Below are 20,847 nucleotides of genomic sequence, written 5' to 3'. Positions count from 1 at the left end.
AAGTGAAATAGAGATGAATAAACATAAGAAAGAAATAGAGGGGGAAAGGCAAAATTATATCAGAAATGAAGACAAAAATTACATAGTGCCCAAAGAATACATTACCATAACATAATAACGGCTCTGAAAACAGCAGAAAAACAACCAAGAGAATGAAAATGAGATTTTTTTTAAATTAAAAAGTAAAAAGCATCAGAGAGAAAGCATTTGATATAGAAGACAGCAAAAAGAGATTCAATTTATATTGAGAGCCCCTGCAAACGATAAAACATTGTCTCAGAACTAGTATTTCAAATTATAATCCAAAAAAACCTTTTGGAAATAAAAGAAGACCTGAAGCTACATTATTTAAAGAACCCACTGAACTCTTTAACCTGTAGCATGCAAATGGAACTGAACAAAAGATCAAATAACTCACAAGGACAAGACCATTAACTGCCATCAAAATTCTCAAAAACAACATAAAACAAGGCCAAAATGAGGAAGCATTTTCAAAAAGCTGCAGGAAAGAAATGTAAATTTAGTTTATGTTCAGTTAAGCTATCCTTTAAGTATCCAGGTCATAGAGAAACAGTTTTAAACATACAAGGGCTCCTAATCATCAGCCCTTCTTGAGGAATCTACTAGAAGAAAATTCACCAAACCAAGAGATGATGGGGAAATTTCAGCAAAAAAATTGGTGATGAGTATTTAATATATTTAGTTATATATCTAAAAGCAAAACAAAGGTGGAAATAAGAGTAGAAGTGTACTATATAATATGATGGTGCTATATGTTATATATTGCATGTTCTGACAAAGTATAAATAAAACAACTCAAAATTTGATGCAGAAGGGAAAGTGGAAAATAAGGAAAGTAGAGTAAATGCCTTGGTTATATATGCAATCAATAGAAGTTAAAGTAAATACAATTAAAAACTCACAAACCAGTGGCAAATTGTCAAATGTGCCCAGCTCACATTTTTTTATATTAGTAAGGTAAATACATTATGCTCCTAAAAATTGCAAAGATGCAAATGCTACTTGGTATGTCACAATGAAACTTATCCAAAACTACTGTACCTTACAGTAAAGTCATAGGAGCAAGAGGCCAGCACAGAAGAATGAAATGGTGAAAACTAGAAAACAAAACATTTTTTTGAAGTTAGCTCTAATTATAACATGCTTAATAAATTAAAATCTAGTCAGGGCTGTCACTAAAAATTATGCTTTTCTGAACCTTATATGCTTTAATTCAAGGCAGAAATATTGTAGCCTTTTATGTACAATATCATCTACAGGAAAAACACTTAAATTTAAAATAGTATATTTTACGTAAGTAATAACTTACTTTCATAAGCTGCCCTTTGCAATGACATTTCTTTATTGTCTTTCTCACCAGTACTTTAATACTTACATATATATAATAACCAGATTTGCCAACTTTCTAGTTTGCAAAATACTTTCACTACATTACCCTATTTCATTCTCAGAAGCACTGTGAACAAAAATTCAAAATACCTTCAACTACTAAAACCTGTGTGCCAGGGCACTGTGTCTCATATGTTAAGTTGCAGCCAATAAAATTTAAAATAATAATTTAATTGAAATTTTAGATTTTTGAAATAGGAATAGCATAATTATCTTATTGAAAAGATCAATAACCCCAGCTGGTATGGCTCAGTAGTTCAGCATTGACCTATGAACCAGGAGGTCACGGTTCGATTCCCAGTCAGGGCATATGCCTGGGTTGTGGGCTCAATCCCCAGTAGGGGGCATGCAGGAGGCAGCCGATCAATGTTTCTCTCTCATCATTGATGTTTCTAGCTCTCTCTCCCTCTCCCTTCCTGTCTGAAACCAGTAAAAATATTTTTTCTTAAAAGAAAAGATCAATAAAGTACATTTTACCTTCAGTGTAAAAAACAAAGAATGAAATTCAAAGATGTGACTTAGTAAGATGTTTTCCACAGTGAATTAGCAAAGCCTACCTAAATAGAAGCTGGAAAACTAAATTCCGGCTGTTATAAGCAGGCAAATTTCTTAGGAGCAGCAGAAAAAATTTATCTCATCCTCTGCTGTTTACAGAGTGGAAAATTTTTTATACCTCAAATGTTTGTGAACATTCATATATACTATCATGTTAAACAAAAGAAAAAAAGTAACCATTTTGCTATATGAGTTTCAACAAAGTAAAGAGACCATCTCACTGAATAGGAAATTATGAAGCATATAATACTAAAAGTAATTACTATAGTTAAAAAATATTAAAAGAAATAGTACTATGAGTGGGGATAACAGAATAAAAAAATTATTTAACTCTAAGTATGAATTGGCTACAATGTCCCAATTCATTCAATAATTATTCAAATATTTTACCTAATATTAGCTTTCAATGTTCACTGTAACTAGTTGGATAACAAAAACATTCATAAAAAAGAATAAATAACTCCAACCCATAAGCACCTTTTATATTTCATTGATTATATTTTATTCTATGTATAAAAAGAAAAAATATAAACTTACTTTCACTCTCCTGATAGCATAGGTGTGACCAAGCAGTTCAAACACTGGTTGTCGAACATTCCTCAAGTCCCAGCCCCTCAAACTACAATCAACTGCCCCCGTCACCAGCAAATTCTGAAAGCAATGCAGAGAAAAATAAACTGTGACAACTTTTCAATTAAGTAGTGTCCAGGCTCTTCTATTAGAAACAATATCTATTTTCGGATCATTATTTAATCAGAAACCAGGAGTCACTCTAGAGAAGTTATATGATAAGTATAGAAAGGAATAAAAATATACATCAGAAAAGCAAAAATTAGTCTGACTTGAGAGAAAAAGAACTCCATATGCTTTTAGCATGTATGGAACACTACAAGCTACAGAAAAAGGCATAGTTCCAAATAGCATTGTAGATTTTCCAATCCACCTTTAGTAATATTAGTAAGTAAAAATCATATCTGACAATGAACCAACCTTTCTCTTCAGCATGCCCTGGGGGTTTGCTGGGCATTAAAAGGCAAAAGTTCTGTTAATTTAGGAATATTTGAAACCAAAGGTATAAATTAAATCTTTACATATTTTTCTAAATCTAAATCAATCATTGTTCCCAACTCCCACAGGCCAAGTCTTAATATGATATCTAAACATATCAGAAAATCTATGCAAATAATGATAAGCCTGCAACTTCTGCTTTTTACAAACTCAAGTGGATCCAGAGTTCCTGGCTGAATAGGCCAAGTGCCGAGTTCACACTCAGCCCTATCCCACATCAACCAGAGCAATAACTCATTGTCTGAATGTGTTGGGCTTCAGTATAAGCCAGCCGTGGGCAAACTACGGCCCGTGGGCCAGATCCGGCCCCATCGGCTGTTCTATCCGGCCCGCGGAGCCGAAAGAGCAGAGGGTTCTCTTGCTCTCCCCTCCGCTCCTTTACTTTGAATTTATATTAGTTCACACAAACACTCCATCCATGCTTTTGTTCCGGCCCTCCGGTCCAGTTTAAGAACCGATTGTGGCCCTTGAGTCAAAAAGTTTGCCCACCCCTGGCTATAAGCTCATTTAAAGATAAGTTTCAATGTTTAAAAAGAAAATTTAAAGCAATCTCAAGTGTCAATGGGCATCTTTTTTAGAATTCCCAAATATATAGTTCACAATTTCATTTTCCTATATGAAAAATTCATTGAGAATAAGCTGTAATTATCAGCACTGAAATTTTTTTATTTTGATCAAGTATTACTATTGAATAGGTACTGTATTTTCTTTTAATCTATTTTATTTCTTTTTGTTTAAAAAACTCTGCCAATATAATGTTCTCTTAATTTTTATTCATTAATTTAACACAGGGGAAAATAAGGCATATGTTTTTCTTCTTTGTCACAGCAACAGACCACTTCAGGTATATAAATATATATATGTCAGTACATATTTGATCCATTACTATTTCTAATTCATATGTTTCTGTGGTTAACTGAAGCGTTACAAGAAGTTTCAAATGGACACTGCTATCTTAAGAAGCATGAAGCTTGGTTACGCTTATAAGGGAAGATAAAACAGAAAATATTAAAAACTGGTGGAATGTTAAATTAAAAATCAACCTACAAATAGTTCAGCAGCCTGAGTAGCAAATGAACAAGGATGGAAAGCAAAAGTTGACACAAATTGGCAGGGTTAAGAGCAATAAAGAAAAAAAAAATCACATAAATTGTGAAGCAGTTTCCGAAACAAACAAGTAAAGCTGCACTGTTGAACTTTGAGAATTCCTGTTTCTTATTCTGCCTGTTTTATGTGCACTTAAACCCAATTAATGCTAATGCAGGTCACTTGCAATCATCAATTAGAAGTGAAAGGGACTAAATTTAACTTAATGGTCTACAAACACTATCAAATCCACATAAACAAAGACAAAATAAAACCTAGAACATTTCACCATTAGGAAGGGCTGGGCAGATCAGGACAGAGCCAGACAGGGTACCTCATTGTATTTACACCAGTCGCAACTCAAAACTTCTGCCTGATGTGCTGGAACCACAATTCTGACTCCTGCTGCCTTCACGTCCCAAATCCTCAGAGTCTGATCACCTGGTGAAAGAGGAAGACTTGATCACTGTGCATCACACCACCTGCATGCTCAATGACATGTATTCATGATGGTAAGTCATGGGAAACACACTGCTTTCTGAGAGGATACTGCCATCTGTTTATCACATAAATACACATATTGTTTTTAACTATAATAATGCACCATAAGACCTACTAAAACTGATGAACTACAACAAATAACACACCATGACAATGTTTTTTAGATGTATTCAAATTGGAAAAATGTGAATCTCACACTGGGAAAAGCACAGTGCTGACCAAACACACATCTGTGCTTTTCTCTTTAGGAAAAGATCCCCAAAACCCTTGCTTCTATTAAATAAAGTTAGTGCCCTGTATCAGCACATGCTACAAGAAGCAAAACAGTAACAATCTTACTATTGAACGTAGGCAAAGTCTACCAAGCCAAAATGGAGAATTTTTAAATCTTAGTTTTTATGTTTACCACATTTTAATCAGCCATCCAGAGAGATTTTTTCTCCTTGGAAAAAATCAAGTTGAAAAATTTTAAGAATTATACTTTGCATTATTACAAATATGGTTTACATTGCTTAGCTGCACAAAGTTGCCCCTGATTAAATGTTTTATATGCTGAGGAGAAACCAAGATGGCGGCAAAGGTAAACACCTGAACTGCTGCCTTGCACAACAACTTCAAAACTACAACTAAAAGACAAAACGGATATCATCCAGAACCACAGGAAGGCTGGCTGAGTGGAAATTCTACAACTAGAAGGGAAGAAAAAAGCACACTGAGACTCAAAGGAGCTGTGGAAGTAAAGTGCAGAGGTACAGAGGCGTGCGCGCGTGCAGAGAGGGCTGGCAACTGAGTACGTGGCTGCCTTTTTCAACCCACAGGGAAACACAAGCTCCTGACTGCTCTGAACTCCAGTTCCAGGCGAGACTCTGGGGACCCAGACTCATATGGGGAGAAACTGGACTGTCTAACAGCGGGCGGAACTCGAGGGCGGCTTTCTCTCAGAGGTGCTTGCAGCAATTACCAAGGGACACTGAGACCCGCTGGCCTCTTAGGGCAGGGCTGACGGGAAGACATTGCTGTTTGCTCCGCCCTGAGACTCTGCCCCATCCAAGCTGTGCACAGAGGCTTTTGCATATGAATGGCCTGGTCCTTTGAAATCTAAACTTACTTAACAAACTGCAGCTGAGTCAGAGAGACCCAGAACATCCAAAAGAAGGCCCAAGGCCCCACAGCAGCTTGCACTGCTTCACAGCTGGGCCTCATCTGGGCACCTCCAAAACCCAAACAAAGAAGAGGAATCTGCAGATCTCTCCATAGCTCCTGCTGGGTGGCCTCAGGCAGAGGCTAAATTAGCACCTCCTTAGAGATTCAAGAGCCAGTGTACCCAGGGGTCAGAGTAGGACCATCCATATTTCAACTCCTCAGATCCATAACGGACATAGTCAGAGGGCAGACTCAGTGAGCACCAAAGCCCCACTGAAGCAAGTCTTGCCTCATAAGGGTGTCTCCAGCACAGAAGTTCCCCATCGTAGACACAGCTGATCCTCACAGCCAATTGGCCTGGAGGTCAATTCCTCCCAGTGATACCAACAACAATTAAGGCTTAACTACAACAAGACTGTGCACACAGCCCACAAAGGGGTGCACTAAGAGTGTCCACCTCAGGTAACTGGGGAGGCTGAACCACTGGGCCCTATAGGACACCTAGCACACAAAGCCACTCTATCAACTCAGGGAAGCAGCCAAAATGCAGAGACAAAGAAACAGGTCACAAATGACAGAAATAGAGGAAACCAAATAACTGGATATAGAGTTCAAAACCATGGTTATAAGGTTTTTCAACAATTTTCTAGAAAAGGCCGATAAATTTAGTGAGACCCTCGAGGATATGAAAAAGGACCAACTAAAAATTAAGCATACACTGACTGAAATAAAGAATAATATACAGAGATCCAACAGCAGACTAGATGATAAAAAGAATCAAGTCAAAGATTTGAAATACAAAGAAGCAAAAAACACCCAACAGGAAAAGCAAAAAGAAAATAGAATCCAAAAATTTGAGGAGTGTAAGGAGCCTCTGGGACAACCTCAAGCTACCAACATCCGAATTATGGGGGTGGCAGAAGAAGAGAGCAAGATACTATTTGAAGAAATAATGACAGAAAACTTCCCCCACCTGGTGAAAGAAATAGACTTACAAGTCCAGGAAGCGCACAGAACCCCAAACAAAAGGAATCCAAAGAGGACCACACCAAGACACATCATAATTAAAATGCCAAGAGCAAAAGACAAAGAGAGAATATTAAAAGCAGCAAGAGAAAAACAGTTAGTTACCTACAAGGGAGCACCCATACGATTGTCAGCTGATTTCTCAACAGAAACTATGCAGGCCAGACGGGAATGGCAAGAAATATTCAAAGTGATGAATAGCAAGAACCTACAACCAAGATTATTCTACCCAGCAAAGTTATCATTCAGAATTGAAGGTCAGATAAAGAGCTTCACAGACAAGAAAAAGCTAAAGGAGTTCATCACCGCCACACCAGGATTATATGAAATGCTGAACGGTATTCTTTTAAGAACATGAAGAAGAAGGTAAAGATAAAAATTATGAATAACAAATACATATCTATCGACAACTGAATCTAAAAATCAAGTGAATAAAAAAATCTTATGAACAGAATAAACTGGTGAATATAATAGAATCAGGAGCATAGAAAGGGAGTGGACTGATAATTCTCAGGGGGAAAGGGGTGTGGGGGTGCAGGAAGAGACTGGACAAAATTCATACATCTATGGATGAGGACAATGGGTGGGGTAAGGGCAGAGGGTGGGGTGGGAACCAGGTCGAGGGGAGCTATGGGGGGAAAAAGGAGTAACAATTGTAATAATCTGAACAATAAATATTTATTTAAAACACACACACACAAAAAAATGTTTTATATGCTGTTTACCTTGAATTTTTGTAAACTATGAGAAAACAACAAAATGCCCAGATGAATAAATCCCAGAATAAATTAATATATATAGCTACATCAAAAGTAAATTACAATTACTGATCATGAGAGAAAGCTAGTTCATACTGATGATAAGATTGTGGTCTATGGGATGGTGGCAGTCAAGGTCTTGAATTCCATTAGTGGTTGTGCGACCCTGCACAAGTTATATAATATCTCTGAGAATGATTCCTCATTGCTAAAAAAGAAACAATGCTTATATGCAGGGTTGTACAAGAATTTAGTGTAATAAAAGTTTCTGCAAAGCACCTATCATGACTGCTAGTACAGAGTAGATATTTTAATAAATGGCATATAAAAGTGCTAAATCTTTAAATTATTCTTTACTTACCTACATATATGTTCCTATATTTCAGATTCTTAATCAGATCATTTAGCTAAATTTAGCTATTTTAGATAAATTTTTCCTGATTTCCTTGGATGTTAAGAAAGTTAAGTATTAAATTGTTGGTAGTAATGAAATGTGGAGGTTGCAGGTCTGCAACTGATAGAAGCTGACCAGACAGGTCCAAGCAAGGTCTGTAGGCAAAGGAGATCACTCCTTCATCACTCCCTCCTGATCATCTTGGAGGAAGTGATGAAGTTCCCTTGGAGCTTCAGTCTCTAAAAGCCTAGTCACAGACAAAAACATTGGATTCTGCATGAGGCTTCCACCAAAACACAGAAAGTGCCTAAATGGTGTTCACCAGCTTTCAAACATTTTATATTAGGGCTGAAACTATAAAGTCTGCTATAACTATTAAGCTCTCTGAACTTGAGTTCACCCTAAAAATTACATTATATGGTATGAACGATTTAAGGTGACAAAATATTACAATGAATGTTGACTAGGAGATTAAGAAATAACCGTTATTCTAGCAACAATATGGATGAATCCCACAAATAATGTTGAGCAAAAGAAACCAGACACAAAAGGCAATGTTAATCTATGCTATTAGGAGGCAGCACAGTGGTCACCCTGAGTGAGGTGCGGGGGCAGTAATGACTGGAAGATATGAGGAGGGCCTCTGGAAACATTCTGTTTCTTGATCTGGTTGCTGGTACATAGATGTGTTCGTTGTGAAAATCTATCGCCTTGTACACTTAAGATTCTGCACTGTTCTGTATGTGTATTATCTATATATATAAAAGCCTAAGCAACCATTAAGGAGGAATGACCGGAATGACTAGAATAACCGGTTGCTATGACACGCATTGGGCAGGCAGACAAGTGAGCAGTTAGGGGCGAGCAGGCAGGCAGGCGAGCGGTTAGGGGTGAGCAGTCCAGATTGCGAGAGGGATGTCCAACTGCCTATTGGGATTGGGCCTCAGCAGGCAGTTGGACATCCCCTGAGGGGTCCTGGATTGCGGAAGGTGCATGCCGGGCTGAGGGACACCTCCCCATGCACGAATTTCATGCACCGGGCCTCTAGTACTCCAATAAAGACCAAACAAAACAACAACAAAGGCTGGGTAGTTGGTTATTCTAAACTTCTCTGGGACAATATTTTGGTTCCTCACTATCATACCCAAGCAACATTTTTTTTTTTAACAAGTGCCATGGCTTGACCCCTCTTGCAGTTAATTTAAAGGGCACCAAAAAGTGAGAATTGCTCTGCAGGACCTAAGAATTCACTTCCTTGACAGTCGCTCCTGCTGCACACATTTGACACTTCATCCTCATTTGTTGGTTTTCCAGGTAAGGAGAGACTTTCTGGCCAAATGGCACAATGACTCGCTCAACTCTTTGAGCCACGAGGACACCTATAATTGCTGTTTTTAAATTATATTTTCTCGAAAACTGGCCTTTCATTGTCAGCTGAATATTCATCAGGGCCCTGTAATGGTGCCATAGACCCACCTGAATTACCAGCTTCTCTTATCAGTTGCAGATCTGCCACTGGCAGCAGAACCAATGAATGGAAGTGCACAGTGAGGAACAGGAAGCACTGGCTGCTACTATATCTAAATTTCAAATTGCAGCAGATAAAAGGAAGTTGTGTAGAAAGAATGAGTGTAAAGGTTGAGTCTGAAACAGTGAAGTGAACTGAGTAGTAAAATGATGTATATTGGGCCCAAATAATTTAATTTAATTGAAATACCAGATGCCTATCAGATATCATGTGACTTTTTCTTAGAGTAGAATGAGGTTTTCTTAACTACTAGACCCAACATATTCACACATGGCTATCATTTATGCAATTATATGGGGTCTGTAAGAGCAGTAACTTAGTTTTCATGGTTCACAAGAAAGTTTACTTCACATTAATCCTCTTCCCACAATGAGCTCAAATATTCTTCCCTTCTAGCTCATATAATTTAGAAATATAAATTCTGTACTAATATGACTACCATGAACTAGACAAAATGCAGCGTCCTTAGAGAACTCTGCTATGGAAGGTAAATCTAGATCTAAATCTCTAACAAATCCCCCTTTTTGGCCTGTCTTAATTTAGCTAATGATAAATTTAGTTCTAGATTTGCATACAACTTTGAAGGTTACGAAATCTTTGAGTAAATTTTTTAAAGGAACGTATTTCATACCACACAGGTCTAGTGCTTAATTTTCATCAAAACCCCTCAGATCTATTTTAAGCCTTCAATGAGCAGCATTTTAGTGACCATTGGCCCCATAGAATCCATCTACTTCCACCTAATCAGGATTCGACTCTTTCCATTCTCAGTATACTAGTATGTAGTTTGGGCACCACTCTTTCCCATTTCCCATTTCCAACTGCAGGAACTAAGCCGGGCAGAAGCCAACTAACACATTACACACCCCTCTCCAACCACAGAGACCCTTCAGAGACAATGAGAGAAAACAAAACTTTCCTGGATGTCTGAGAACATCTCACTTTTTCCTACGGCGCAGAAACCAAAAAGGATGTGGGGGTTAAAACTACTGCCATAAAAAAATAAAAATAAAAATAAAAAAATTTTTTAAATAAAACTACTGCCATTTTGCTATCACGTGGTACCTGATACTGAAACCAACTGAGCAGAAGACAGAAGAAAAATGAGGACAAGAACATCCTTCGAACCCTATATCTAGTCATCTATACTAATAAAAGCCTAGGTGGTCCTCACATGCGACGTCATCACAAGATGGCTGCCACAAGATGGCCGCATGCACAGCAGAGGTGGTACCCAGCAGCTGCTTTGCATGGTAAGGCCTGGGGATCCCATGGCTCTGCAGCGCGGAGGAGGCTGGTCCTGGCGTCTCCACCGCCTCGTGCAGAGGAGGCCGATTGGGCTGGCAGGGGAGGGCAGTTGGGGGCAAATAAGGCCTGCAGGTGAGGGCAGTTGGGGGCAATCGGGCCGGCAGGGAAGGGCAGCTGGGGGCGATCAGGCCGGCAGAGGAGGGCTGTTGGGGGCCATTGGGCCAGCAGGGGAGTGCAGTTGGGGGCGATCAAGCCGGCAGGGGAGCAGTTAGGTGTCAATCAGGCCAGCAGGGGAGCAGTCAGGGGGTGATCAGGCTGGCAGGCAGAAGCAGTTAGGGGCAATCATGCAGGCAAGCAGGTGAGCCATTAGGAGCCAGTGGTCCTGGATTGTGAGAGGGATATCCAACTTGCCAGCAGTCAGACATCCCCTGAGGGGTCCCAGATTGGAGAGGGTGCAGGCCAGGCTGAGGGACACCCCCAGTGCACAAATTTCATGCACCGGGCCTCTAGTGTCTCTATAAAGCCAGTTCTAATTCTGGACTTTAAAACTATGTGAGCAAATAAATTATCTTCTTCCTTAACTAGTTTGGGTCAGAATTTTTTTTCAATTTCAACAAAACAAGTCCTGGCCCTAGCCAGTTTGGCTCAGTGGATAGAGCATTGGCCTGCAGACTGAAAGGTCCGGGTTAGATTCCGGTCAAGGGCACGTGCCCGGGTTGTGAGCTTGATCCCCAGTAAGGCGGTGTGCAGGAGGCAGCCAATCAATGATTCTCTCTCATCACTGATATTTCTATCTCTCTCTCCCTCTCTCTTCCTCTCCGATATCAATAAAAATATATTTTAAAAAAACAAGTCCTGGTTGATATGACCACTATTTATATTCATTTCTAATATAACACATGAAAATAATGTCATTAAACAGATGACCTTTTTTTCTACTAAAGCTAATGGATCACTGTTGATAAAAGACTGTTTTTATACACTATCTATTTACAACATACAGATACTTTTAAATGTTAAGTTTTATGATTATACTGTTAATATTTTACATACAACAAATCTTTTTCTGCTATTCAGTCTCACACTGAATACTCTATATGTAATATCCAGAGTCAATATTACGTATACCATGCTACACAAAAGGCCAATGAAACAAGTGGTGTGTGTGACTCAGTTCAAATAAAGGGATAATATACACAATTCTGCTTGACATTTAAATAAATGCAGCTGTGTTAGTTCATGATTTTGTCACTGTCAGATTTTGCATTTGGTCATGGGCATAAAAAGAAGAACGATTAAAATAAACTGGAGACAATTTTAGAACTTAAATAATAATATAAATTAACAAAATTATATACAATAATAAGATAAAAGAATTTTTAAAAAATATGTTAGTAGTTCAGGGAGTTTTACTTACTAACACTTTTCCAAATATGTAAAATTGCACTCATTATTAATTCTAGTTATTATGAATGATGACAATCAGAGCTCCTAGCGGACATGTCTTCATGGTTTTACCCTTGAAGCATGTTTCAGTTCATTGAAAGTGGATCTATTCTATACCATTAATTCCATTCAGGGTTTGAAATGTCTCCTTTGGAACTGTAGGATATAAAGCTAAAGGGCATGCCTTCTCTAAGAAAATGATGCTAATGTAAATTTGATTCACATCTTCATTAAAAATTTAATTGTACTAATACTCTCTGTATTAGAGCTTTTTACTAGTAGTAAAATTATAAAAATTATGTATAACCATTACACTGAACTGTGGTCATCTTACAGATGTGATTCACTATAAACATGAAACTCATTAGCATTTACAATAAATTAAAGCACAAAAGATGATTAACTCAAGTTATATATGTAGGTTAAAGAGTTAATTCAAATTAAATGTATCAGTATTGCTATCATTTACTTAATACACAACTGGCCTTTTGACTAGCTGCACAACAGAAAGATAAAAGATGAAAGAAGGAATTTAAGCTTGGAAAAGGTAATGTGACAAGAAAAAATATATTATTCTTCCCATCCCAAAAGCCTTGATGTACCTCTTTCTCTACTTTAAAATTATTTTAATAAATTTAAATATATAATGTAAATGTATATATAATTCACAATATATAATTGATGGATATTCTTTTCCATCAAGCTTATCAAAACTATGGTCCAAAAACTCTTTCTGAATGGTGGTATGATTTACTCAATTCAGCTATTATACTGTATTAAGATTACTAAGAAATCTCTACAATCAAAAACTGTTTTCTAAAATCAATGTTTTCAATGGGGAAAAAGAATTTGGAATCTGGGACAGGAGAATTCCTGACTCATAGTCACAAAGTTATTTTCCTATGCAATTTCAACAACAAAGGTTTTATAGCTATAAGCATATAAAACCTAACATCACTAAGCAAATTCAGCCTTTGAAAGTATCTGACGTTTTCCTCAAGAATATTCCCCATATATTTTTTAAATCTTTTGTACCATATATTCTGGAGTGAGCAAAAGAATTTTTATGGAGAAACACAAGAAAATGTTAATAATGGTTAAATAAAGGGGAGAGGGAGGGAAGGCTTTTACTTTTTATTTGGCATGTTTCTGTGTTGTTTGAATTTCCTCACTGTAGGTACACGGTTGGAATAGGAATTATCTGGAATACCACTTTTTTCTTCATAAATTTATTTTTTGAAAGTTATAAAAGTAAAAAATAAAAACTGATCATCTTACTTAGTCAATCACCACAATATTTATGATTAATTAGCACATGTTACATAGTCTTATAACTGTTCCTCCAACTTAGCAACCTTTGTTCTGATAAACAAACCAAAGATAAAACTATTTAAGCGAAGCAGCTCAGGGGCTAGTAAAAACAGCTAGACTGGTTCCTAATTTTGAAAGATTTATAACCAGTTGTAATCTGCCTAAGAGAAATTATATTTGTTCCTTAATAGTGCATTCTATCTAATTCACACTACTAAAAGTCTTGGTGTAGCAGATATTATAATATCACTAAGAACTGGTATTCCATATTCTTAACCACATGAACTCTAACTCCGAATGCCTTTCAATGAACTCCTTCCTCTCTGTGGAGCACAGTTCTCTCTCTAACCACAGGCAGAAGGGGTTGCTCTTTCGTTTCAGCTTCTTCCCCTGTCACCCTCTGGAGGACCCTGACACTGAACTTGTTCATGTAAAATCAGGAGAGCACAAGAGAGAGGCTAGACTGGTGGGAAGAAAAGGTAAATGATGGAAGTACAAGAGCGGTGAGGGCAGAGTTGAAGGGGTGTGAGAAGACTGAGGCAAGTGGCCCGGGGAAAGGAGCTCCAGAGCAGCTAGAAATGAGTGAAGACCCAGACAGCTATTTAAACCGCCATTAGGCAGGTGGATTGCGCTGCTGTAAATGGCACTGCAGAGAACCTGGGCAATGTGTCTCTTCAACTTAAAAGTTAGACTGTTCAGATTTAACATTATTTATTAATTGGCCCACAAAACACATTTGTAAATCTTTATGCAAACAGTACAAAGTGTAATTATTAAAGTTAACAAAATAATTTTTCTCTATAAAAAATAGAGACATAAATATAAGTATCTACTTCACCTTAAAATTGCTAACATCAATCAAAAGCAAAGCAACAGGCAGAAAAAAGATCATACCAAAACCTATCCTTGCTGTGGCTTAGTGGCAATGAATTACAGAGAATACCCCTAAAAGGAGGGTAAACATCAAAGAGGGACTAATGCCAAAGCCTTCACTTGCTCTTTGTCCCACACCTCTAACCTCACCAAAAAGAAACATGTAAGTCAAATGGTTAGAATCATCAAAAAGTAATCCAGGTTGGTAAAGAATGAAACAGTCTAAAGAGCACAAAAAATCGTGGGGTTTTTTTTTGTTGTGTTATTTCCTCGGAATCTAAGGTACACAGCGCCACCTATTGGGGAAAGCAAGACCACCATTCACTACAAGTAAGACTTTAGGTAAACATGGAATTATTTACCTGAGGCTGAAGCAAAGCAACCAGGGATGTGGGGAGACCAGATTGTGCTATAAATGACACTTTCATGGCCTCTAAAGGTGCATAAAGACTTGCCAACATTTGGATCCCACTATAAATAAATGAACAGATCAATTACTTAGCAGGTAAATTCAAATGTATGCTTTCACATATATAATATATTTTATATATATATATATATATATATATATATATATATATATATATATTCACACACACATACGATATACATATGTGTCTCAAGGACTTTTTAAAAATATATTTTTACATAAATCAAGATGGCATTTAAGGGGCCAAAATAATCAATGTTGAGCTGATTATTAGTTTACAGCCAAAAGATTAGAAAATATTAATTTTAATAAATGCTTTCATACATTTTTTGAAAATAAAATTAGCTGCCTAATTTAAAAGCTACATAAAAATATTCTAGAATAGAAAAAAGCAGTGGAAGCTTTGGGGAAAGGAATATTTGTTTTTAAATACAGTAATATCAACATACCAGTTTGACGGTTTGATCCCATGAACCAGATACCACAAGGTGTTCGCCTCTGGTTTGGCTCCAATCAACACTATATACCTATAAACATTTAAAAGTGTTATTTAGAAAGCAAAAGAGCATCAAGTTCAATATTATATTTTATCTCTTTATAACAGTGATAGCCAGCTAGAACAACTAATTTACTTTGTTGAAACATCAAGTCTACAAATCTTAACACAGTGTCTGAGAAATAGAAAGTTACCTTGTTCACTCCTCCAGACTTATTCCTTACAGATTCTACTTTAATAAAATTCTACAGAATATTTCCAAATCTCCTTCACTAAAACAAATTATACATATTTTTAAACCTACCACAAGTCACTGTTTGCAGCACCCTGAGGAAATGTCAAAGTAGATCAGAAAGCCATCTAAAAAAGCTTGCTGGGTCAATGTTTATCGTAAAACATTAAAATTCAATTACTATCACTAGTTGGCCTTTCTTAGAAAAAGCTTATAGGAACCAGGTGATCCTTTCAGATCTCTTGGTAAACAGCTTTAGTTATCCAATGCTGCTATTCTAATCCATGCTTCACTGCTTTCAGTGAACCATTTCAAACAAACTATTCGGAAAAAATTTCATTGTCATTTTATACAATAGATTATATACAGATCACTACTATAAGTAAGTTCAGCAGAATACTTGCATAATTATACTTTATGAAAGTAGTCCCGACATGGATCTGAATATGTCATTAAATGTGATCAGCAGGTTATTTTAAATATAAAAACTCTACCATATTTATGTAAGAAGTATGAGTGTTTGGGGTTTGTAGTGGTTTAAGTATGGGTTACCTGTTCTCAGCTGCCTACTGCTAAGATGAGCATGTTGGAGCCTGAGTAAAACCAAAAAATTAGTAATTCTGATCCTATCTTTATTTTCCAGTAGAACTGATACTTTGTTAATCATAGATTTTTGCATTAATTTTTACTTTTTTTAATTACTGCACTAAGACATTATTTATTTTGACTAGTGAGTTTTTGGGGGGCTCCTTTAAATTATGTACTCAAGGTGAGTGCCTCATCCAGCTTGCCCTAGTCTTGGCCCTGCTGCTGCCCACATCCATGCAAAAGAGAAAAGAGCAATTGTAACACTACAGAAACCACAAACCAATAACAGAGAGCAGCTCATAAAGCATACAGAAGGGGCAGCAGAAACCAAAGACTGCTACAGCCATCTGTTAATTATGGGTGGAAAGGCAGGTTTGGAAGCAATCACTGAAGATTTTGAGAGCTGAAGAGTTTGATTTTATCTTCTAGTCCAGGGCTCAACAAATATCTTCTGTTAAGGACCTAATAAATATTATAGGCTTTCTGGACCATTTGTTCTCTGTCAAAACTATTAAACTCAGTCTTGTAGAGAACAAAAGTAGCCATAGATAATATTTAATGAGTGGGCATGGCTGTGTTCCAATAAAACTTTATTTCAAATCAGACAGTGGGTTGGGTTTAGCCTTGGTCCAAGTATAGTAGTTTGGCAACCCCTGCACTGGCTGATGTGAACAGTGAAAAATAACTATAAAAACAAATCTTTATTGAGCACCTACTGCATGCGGGATGTTTCCATAAACACGTTGTGTATTTTATCTCATTTAATCTTCATGTCTATGGAGTAGATAATATGTCAAAGAGGTTTAATTCCCAAAGCTAGAGCTGAAATCTGAACCTGGGCGGCCTAATTGTAGAGCCCACACTTAATCACTTTGTTAGGCCATCTCTACCGCATGCTGCTCCAGTGCACTGTTGAACTGGAACTTCTTCGTGACAATGAGCTGTGATATTAAGGAAATAAAACACTACCCTTATTGGTATCACCCTTCACTAGAGCTACATTTGGGCTCAGACTTATTTTATTTTGTTTTCATGAACTAGACATATCCAAGAACGTAAAAGTCCCTGCCCACCTGGTTAACTCCTGCTCAAATGTCAACTCTTGGCCCGATGATGTCCTTCATGACATAAGCTTCCCCTGATGCACCGTCAATGATTTAAATGCTTCCTTCTGTGCATTCCAACAGCACCTACTACTGATTCAGCATTTACCATACTTTACTAATATTCATGTTAAATAACTGCCATACCTGCTAGATTTTGAAAGACCCCTCTAAGTAAAATCTTAAGAGGTACATCTTATACATCTATGCTCATTGCAATATAACTCAATAAATGTGAATTAAAATAATTAAACCAACCAAATTTATGTTCACAATCTGTAACTTTGCTTTAAGTAGGTATAAAGAGCTATTGATTTCATTTTAAAAGATAACTGAATACAACTAAAAACTAACATCATGAGCTCACACTCCACTGCCTCTATCCATTTCCAGCCTGATGCAGGACTTAAAACCCTATGACCCCTCAACTTTTAAAACTGCAAGAGACTCCATAGGCTCAGAGAGAACCCAGCCCTGATGATATAAAAAGCTGGAGGCAAGAAAACTATGCTGATGGCAGTGTCCTGCCAGCTGACTTATCTGTCACACAACATGGCAAGCATTAGGGCTCTAGGACAAAACTAAGGATAGGCACACATGATGAGGTTAAAAATGGATTAATAAAGAAGGAAATAAAGGTGACTCAATCATTAACCAGTTTATTTGCTTTACTGTGTTTAAAGTATTAGGACATGGGGAAGTAATTGACAGTACAAGTCAGGATACTGTGTTTTAAAAAAAGAACTATAGACATAAGTATAAAAGTGGTGCTGGGGTGGAAAATTCAGCTTGATGCCAGAAGAGAAGGATTCAAGCAGGGCCTTGAGGGCCGGCTACAATGTTAATAGCAGGAAGCAGAGGTGCAAACACTGACCAGAAAGTCCCCCAAAGATATATATGGGCACAGAAAGCACCAAGATATTAGGACTAGTGAACGCTGCATAATGCCAAGGTTTTGTGCCTGGGGACTGTCAGTGATGCTGGCTTGAACCAACTGGAAGACTGGAGGAAGGAAGATAAGGTGTAATTTTAGACATACCAGTTTGAGGTGACAGCAAGATAGTCAAGTGGAAATGTCTAGTAAGACGCTGGAAAAAGTTTATAGCCATAAGGATGTTTGGGATAAGGTCCACTATCCCAACCTTAAGTCAACTCACTAATCTATTCAACAAGTATTTATTAAGCACCTACTACACTGAGTGGCTAGATTATTATGATCTCTGAATGCATAACAATCTGACCACTCAGTGTACTTCTCTTGAGTACCTCACTTATTTGATATCAAAGATACTATAAATCGTGCACCTGATCAGTTTTTCCCTTTGCACTGGCTGATAGAAAGCTCAGGGCAAATAGGTGGTTGATCTCCAGCAAAAGTCTAGAATACTTTTGGTACCCATTTGAGATACAAATACACTGAGTGGCCTGATTATTATGCGTTCAGAGATCATAATAATCTGGCCACTCAGTGTATATACAAGGCACAAATTGAAGGGTGGGGGTACAATGTAAGACAAGATAGATGAAGTCCCAGCCCTCATGGATATTATATTTTAGCGGGGAAAACAGGCTGTAAATAAATAAATAAATAATCTTTTTAAAAATTACAAAGCCAAGTAAGGAGACTAGAAAACAATGACAAGGGCAGGAGGTCACTTCTCAATAGTGGCCAGGGAAGACGGCTCTGAGCAAAGAACTCTGTGCAGTAAAAGAGAAAACTGCAGATTTGAAAAGAAAGGCTTTCAGTAGAAGAACAGGGAAAGGCCCTGAAGCATAAAACAAGTGTGTCATGTTTGAGGAACAGCAAGGTCAAATAGAAGGGACAAGAACCCAAAGGGCCATGGTTACGGGTTTATATGTAATTTCTCTTAAGCAGCTACACCCATCAACTACCAGTTAGATTATAGCATTCTTCTAACTGATCTCCCCATTCATTTTTGCTCACCTCCAATCTGTTATCTACATTGCATAAAAAATTACCTTTGTAAGACACACTTAATGTCGCCCCCCGCCCCTGTACAAAGCCCTTCAGTCATTTCATCCTATATAGTTCCTGCAATTTACAATCCTCACTCTACACTGAGATGTATCCATGCTACTTACTATACTACTGAAAGATAAAAGCATGCAAAACTACACATGACTAGGGATTCATACATATGTGGTAAAACTAAAAGAAAAAATACATAAATAGAAAATTCAGGAAATTCAGGATAGTGGTTGCTCCTGGGAAGAAAGGAGGAAGGAAAAGAATAGGATAGAAAAAAAAAAAAGAAGACAGAAGGACAGTAACCAGGGGCTCCACGGTATCAGTAAGGTTTTATTTCTTCAGCTAGGTGATGAATATACAAGTGTTCATCATACATTTTTTACATATTTTTATATGCATATAATATTTCAGAGTAAATTATTTTCAATCTTCAATGTCTTTCCACTGACCTTAACATAAGGACCAAAATGCTCACTGCTCTGGGCACATAGGCTCAATCCTTCCCCTTCCAGCATGCACTTCCCTTTGCTGCTAACCCTGTTCCTTTGACCTCTCCACCTAATTAGCCAATTCCTACTCTCCTGTCAGACTCAAGGACGTCCTCTTCCCCAGACCAGACCCTCCACTCTTGAAGCACTCTGCATATTCACAGCACTGGCCACATTACAACTTAGATAACCAGCAGCTTAGGACTCTCTCCCCAGAGGGGCAAGGACTCCAGAAGGGTAAGGACCCTGCCTGGCTGGTTCATCTTCCCCAGGAGGCCTTTGCACACAGTAGAGTTAAAGTTTTTGGAATGAATGAAGGGGCAGAGAAACAAATCTGAATGGAAAACACATCTCCCAATAGTCCACTCTTCCACCTTTTCCCTATTCCCAATTCCCCCTCCTCTACCACTCAAACAGTGCACATGGCAAATGGTCAAAGTATAAAAAGGAAGAGAAATACGCAGCTCTGCTTTAAAAGCAGGGTCCTCTGAAGGCCTATCTTACGAAATTGCTCTTGGCAATGGTGAAGAAAATTAATTTAAAAATTGGAAAAAGAAAAAAACACAGAACAATATTTTGTGCTACTTTATGAAACCTAAACCTCATCAAAATCAGTTTGAGAGGACAAATTTTATTATTGAAACTAAGTCCCAAAGAGCTCATTTTAAATCTACTGTACAATATTGCCCTTTTAAAAGTTGGCTTATTTAATTAAAAATCATCAAAGAAAAACTGTCTGGAATGTTCACACTTATCTGTATCAATACAAAGGAAAGGAACACTGATTTTTAATTACTGAGTAGAAAGGGCTACATGCTTCTTCTCATGTGAAATGAATTTTTTAATCTTTCATGACAGTAAGTTTTTAATGTGCATACAAGTAAAGAAAACAGAATAATAAATTCCTGGGTATCTGTCATTTACCTTCTATAATTATTGACATTTAGCCTATCTTGTTTTATCCCATTACTGACTAATTGACTACTGGAGTATTTTAACATCAGACAATTTCACTCATAAATACTTCAGAAGATAAGGATGGTTTTCTTTTTTATATATGCACAAAGCCATTTTCAAACCCAACAAGATGAACAAAAGTTCCTTAATATCATCTAATACTGTCCATTTTCATATTACCCCAATTGTCTTAAAAATGTCTTTTTACAGTTCATT

At 37.3% G+C, this 20,847-nt stretch overlaps 1 protein-coding gene across 2 annotated transcripts in view; it reads right to left on the bottom strand.

The window, feature by feature from the left end:
- PEX7 (peroxisomal biogenesis factor 7) overlaps window positions 1–20,847 on the bottom strand; it is an 85,727-nt gene that overhangs the window by 46,123 nt on the left and 18,757 nt on the right. For both annotated transcript variants that reach the window (XM_080666334.1, XM_080666335.1), the window contains exons 4-8: window positions 15,227–15,304; window positions 14,710–14,818; window positions 4,454–4,560; window positions 2,503–2,616; window positions 1,063–1,118 (exon numbers count right to left, since the gene is read on the bottom strand). In XM_080666334.1, the coding sequence (XP_080522460.1) occupies window positions 1,063–1,118; window positions 2,503–2,616; window positions 4,454–4,560; window positions 14,710–14,818; window positions 15,227–15,304 (464 nt within the window). The remainder of the gene's footprint in view (window positions 1–1,062; window positions 1,119–2,502; window positions 2,617–4,453; window positions 4,561–14,709; window positions 14,819–15,226; window positions 15,305–20,847) is intronic.

This window comes from Plecotus auritus, assembly GCF_963455305.1.
Source record: "Plecotus auritus genome assembly, chromosome: 4".
Taxonomy (NCBI): Eukaryota; Metazoa; Chordata; class Mammalia; order Chiroptera; family Vespertilionidae; genus Plecotus; species Plecotus auritus.
The sequence above is the reverse complement of the archived record's forward strand: the minus strand, read 5'-3'. Positions and strand labels throughout refer to the sequence as shown.